Below are 5,000 nucleotides of genomic sequence, written 5' to 3' on the forward strand. Positions count from 1 at the left end.
GGTGGGGGGGTGGGAGGGAGGGTGGGGGGGTGGGTGGATGAGTGTGGGTGTGGGTGTGGGTGTGGGTGAGTGTATGGGTGGGTGTGGGAGGGTGGGTGGGTGTATAGATGTGAGTCTGGGTGAGTGTATGGGTGGGTATGGCGAGGGTGGGTGGGTTAATGGGTGTGGATGTGGGTGACTGTGTGTGTGTGTGTGTGTGTGTGTGTGTGTGGGTCCGACTGTGGGAGGATGGATGGGTGTGGGTGTGGGAGTGTGGGTTTTTGTCTGGATGGGTAGGGGATGGGTGGATGTGAGTGTGGGTGTGGATTGTTGAGTGGGTGTGGATGAGTGTGGGTGTGGGTGCAATGTTGATGTTTATCCACTAGAGGGAAGCAGCACTACATGTGGACGCAGTTTTAATCACTATGTGACAGCAGCTGGCGAAACCGGGAACAAGTCGCCAACCGGGGCGGCTGTGGCACAGGAGGTAGAGCCGGCGTCTAATGATGGCAAGGTCGGCAGATCGGCGGTTCGATCCCCAGCTGGCCACATGTCAAGGTGTCCTTGGGCAAGACACTGAACCCCAAATTGTTCCCAATGAGCGGGCCGGTGGTAGCTAGCTTGAATTGGTGAATGAGAGGCCATTGTAAAGCGCTTTGGAATAAGGCACTATATAAGTCAGTCCATTTACCATTCAACCAACTGACTGTTCAGACTTTTATTCAGAAAAATGTAAATAAATGTCAGCGTTGTTGAAAATCAATGACACCCTTGCTAGTCAAGCCCAAATATTGCTATGCAATGGATTCGGTGAGTAATCCCCACTACTACCTAGTTAGTGTAGAGTAGTGGGGATTACTCACCGAATCCATTGCATTGCAATATTTTGGCTTAATTTTCAACGTATTCAATTTATTTAAATTTGTCAGAATAAAAGTCAGAACATTTTGATTGGTTGGCAACTTGTCCCCGGTTTCCCCAGGTGCTGTCACATGTTTGACCACGTTGAATCACCATGCTTAGGTAACAATGATCTGGGGAGAGCCCTGGCCATGGAAGAGGGGTGGGGGGGGGGGGAGGGGGAGAGGGGGGGTCAACAGTATTCAGCAAAGATCAAATATGAGTGCCAGTGTTTCTTCAACCGCCTCCAACCCCAACTCCTCTTCCATCTTCAGTCTAATCTAATTCTAATGGCTTCCACTGAAATGAACTCTCATAACAAAGCAAGTAATACAATCTTATTATTGGATTTAGATGAGGAAATGTTACCATGTCAGTTTCAATAAGGTAGTCATTAGCTAATTTACACTGTTTGCATTTCTATCACTCTCCATCTTTGTCTCTTGGTCTCCACCTTTCTCTCTCTCATTCTTTCTCTCTCTCTCTCTCTCTCTCTCTCTCTCTCTCTCTCTCTCTCTCTCTCTCTCCCACTCCCTGTCTGTCTGTGTCTCTCTCTGTCTCTATCCCTCCCTCTCTCTCTCTCTCTCTCCCTCTCTCCCTCCCTCTCTCTCTCCCTGTCACTGTGTAGAACTATAAGGAGTTGGAGTTGCTGAGGCTGGTGTATTACGGCGGTGTGCAGCATGAGATCAGAAAGGAGGTGTGGCCCTTCCTACTTGGCCACTACAAGTTTGGCATGGGCAAGAAGGACATGAGCCAGGTGTGTGTGTGTGTGTGTGTGTGTGTGTGTGTGTGTGTGTGTGTGTGTGTGTGTGAGTGTTTCCATCTGTTTTCTGTGTTTTGACACTGCATGTGTGTGTGTCTTGACCCTCTTCCCGATCAGATCGATGGGAAGATCAGTGCCAGGTACCAGCAGGTGATGAAAGAGTGGAAGGCGTGTGAGGTCATCGTCAAGCAACGGGAGAAGGAAATGCAGTCGGCCATCTTTGCCAAGCTGTCGTCGGGCAGCAGCATCGACAGCCACGTCCTCAGACTCATCCACAGAGACTCCACACTCAGCAACGAGGTCAGAGGTCAAGGCTGATACCTTCACTACTGGTGGCAGGGGAGGCTGGCGGAGGTAGAAATCGGAGGACACACGCACGTGTTTGATCGCATTTCTCATTCCATCCTGACCTCCGATTTCGACCTCCACCAGCCTCCACTGGTCTCCAGCGACTATGATTTATTGATATCATCAGTCATGACTTCAATTTAACTTTGACACTATCGCTTGTTTGCACACTACTGCTTGTTTGAACAAGACCCATTTCCCTTGTTCTGTACATACCATACTGTACATCATAACTGTAACATATCATATTAATACGCACCTCATGTATATTCACCTTTTATATTCATATAGTTATATTCCCTGTAATACCTTATACTGTAATACCATGCACTGTCGACATGTGTTTTGCACTAACACTGGTTAGATGCCGAACTACATTTCATTGCCCCAGTACTTGTACTCAATGTGCAATGACAATAAAGTTTAATCTAATCTACTCTAATCTAATCTAATCTAATAAAATCTAATCATATCATCGGTTGTTGGAGTGTGTTAGGTCAACATTGTGCAGGTTCAAGTAGATCTGGACTTGGGTTGTTCTCTAACAAAATATCTCCCTCCCTCTCCCTCTCTTTCTCCCCCTTCTCTCTCTGTCTCTCCCTCCCTCTCTTTGCTCCCCCCACCACCCCTCACCTCCCCCAGGTGTTCATGTCAGTAGATGAGCCGGACGCGGGGGGGCAGGACACCCCCGGTGGAGGGGACAACACCCCCACCATGTCCACCATGGTGCCCCCGGCCGTCCTGGCCCCCGATGAGCGCCCCCTGGTGGAGTTTGACTCCCCAGACTCCGGCCTCCCCTCCTCCAGGAATTACTCCGTGGCATCAGGACACTCCCAGATCTTGTCCAGCATCGACGACGGACAGAGCATAGAAGAGGAGGGGGGCGTCGGGGAGGAAGACCGGACACGCACACACTCTCGCACACACTCGCACACACACAGCGTGTTGGGAGAGCAAGGGCGGCAGGACTCGTTGAGTGAGGAGAGGCTGTGCAGTCAGCTGGATAAGCTCATGACCAGTAATGGAGGTGCGGAGGGGGTACCGCCCTCACTGTCCTCCTATACGGTATGTGTGTGTGTGTGTGTGTGTGTGTGTGTGTGTGTGTGTGTAGAGTGTGTATGTATGTATGTATCAGCACAAATGCATTTGCATGTTTGAGAGCAGGGCACACCCACACACACTCTCAGCCCCTTACGTAAACAACAGTGAACTTCTGCATTATGATGCTCACAAACAGGGCACACTAGATTGTATTGAGAGAAACACACTGGAAACACATTGTTTGAGATTGAGAAACACATTAGAAACACTCTAGATTGCATTTTGAATATGATACATTTTAAAACTCTCCCTATGTCCTCTCCCTATGCCCTCTCCCTATGCCCTCTCCCTATGTCCTCTCCCTGTGTCCTGAGCCTATGTCCTGTCCCTATGTCCTGTCCCTGTGTCCTGTCCCTATGTCCTGTCCCTGTGTCCTGTCCCTATGTCCTCTCTCTGTGTCCTCTCCCTATGTCCTCTCTCTGTGTCCTCTCTCTGTGTCCTGAGCCTATGTCCTGTCCCTATGTCCTCTCCCTGTGCCCTCTCCCTATGTCCTCTCTCTGTGTCCTCTCTCTGTGTCCTCTCCCTGTGTCCTCTCCCTGTGTCCTCTCTCTGTGTCCTCTCTCTGTGTCCTCTCCCTGTGTCCTCTCCCTGTGTCCTCTCTCTGTGTCCTCTCCCTATGCCCTCTCCCTATGCCCTCTCCCTATGTCCTCTCCCTATGTCCTCTCCCTGTGTCCTCTCCCTGTGTCCTGTCCCTATGTCCTCTCCCTGTGTCCTCTCCCTATGCCCTCTCCCTGTGTCCTGTCCCTATGTCCTCTCCCTGTGTCCTCTCCCTATGTCCTCTCTCTGTGTCCTCTCTCTGTGTCCTGTCCCTGTGTCCTGTCCCTATGTCCTCTCCCTATGTCCTCTCTCTGTGTCCTCTCCCTATGTCCTCTCCCTATGTCCTCTCTCTGTGTCCTCTCCCTATGTCCTGTCCCTATGTCCTCTCCCTATGTCCTCTCCCTGTGTCCTCTCTCTGTGTCCTCTCCCTATGTCCTCTCCCTATGTCCTCTCTCTGTGTCCTCTCCCTATGTCCTCTCCCTATGTCCTCTCCCTGTGTCCTCTCCCTATGTCCTGTCCCTATGTCCTCTCTCTGTGTCCTCTCTCTGTGTCCTCTCCCTATGTCCTCTCTCTGTGTCCTCTCCCTATGTCCTCTCCCTGTGTCCTGTCCCTATGTCCTCTCTCTGTGTCCTCTCTCTGTGTCCTGTCCCTATGTCCTCTCCCTATGTCCTCTCCCTGTGTCCTGAGCCTATGTCCTGTCCCTGTGTCCTGTCCCTATGCCCTCTCCCTGTGTCCTCTCCCTATGCCCTCTCCCTATGCCCTCTCTCTGTGTCCTGTCCCTATGTCCTCTCTCTGTGTCCTGTCCCTATGTCCTGTCCCTATGTCCTGTCCCTGTGTCCTCTCTCTGTGTCCTGTCCCTATGTCCTGTCCCTATGTCCTGTCCCTGTGTCCTCTCCCTATGTCCTGTCCCTATGTCCTCTCCCTATGCCCTCTCCCTATGCCCTCTCCCTATGTCCTCTCCCTATGTCCTGTCCCTATGTCCTGTCCCTATGTCCTGTCCCTGTGTCCTGTCCCTGTGTCCTGTCCCTATGTCCTCTCCCTATGTCCTCTCTCTGTGTCCTCTCTCTGTGTCCTGTCCCTATGTCCTCTCTCTGTGTCCTGTCCCTATGTCCTGTCCCTATGCCCTCTCCCTGTGTCCTCTCCCTATGCCCTCTCCCTATGCCCTCTCCCTATGCCCTCTCTCTGTGTCCTCTCTCTGTGTCCTCTCCCTATGTCCTCTCCCTGTGTCCTCTCCCTATGCCCTCTCCCTATGCCCTCTCCCTATGTCCTCTCCCTATGTCCTGTCCCTATGTCCTGTCCCTGTGTCCTGTCCCTGTGTCCTGTCCCTATGTCCTCTCCCTATGTCCTCTCTCTGTGTCCTGTCCCTATGTCC

The 5,000-nt window shown here is 51.7% G+C and overlaps 1 protein-coding gene across 1 annotated transcript in view; it reads left to right on the top strand.

Moving 5' to 3' along the window:
- Positions 1-5,000, top strand: part of sgsm2 (small G protein signaling modulator 2) — a gene marked incomplete at both ends in the record, with an annotated part of 60,501 nt that overhangs the window by 49,896 nt on the left and 5,605 nt on the right. Inside the window, 3 exon segments of the mRNA XM_080534736.1 lie at positions 1,508-1,636; positions 1,760-1,942; positions 2,633-3,055. Of these exon segments, the coding sequence (XP_080390862.1) occupies positions 1,508-1,636; positions 1,760-1,942; positions 2,633-3,055 (735 nt within the window).

Source organism: Nansenia antarctica, assembly GCF_963989245.1.
Source record: "Nansenia antarctica genome assembly, chromosome: 1".
Lineage (NCBI taxonomy): Eukaryota > Metazoa > Chordata > Actinopteri > Argentiniformes > Microstomatidae > Nansenia > Nansenia antarctica.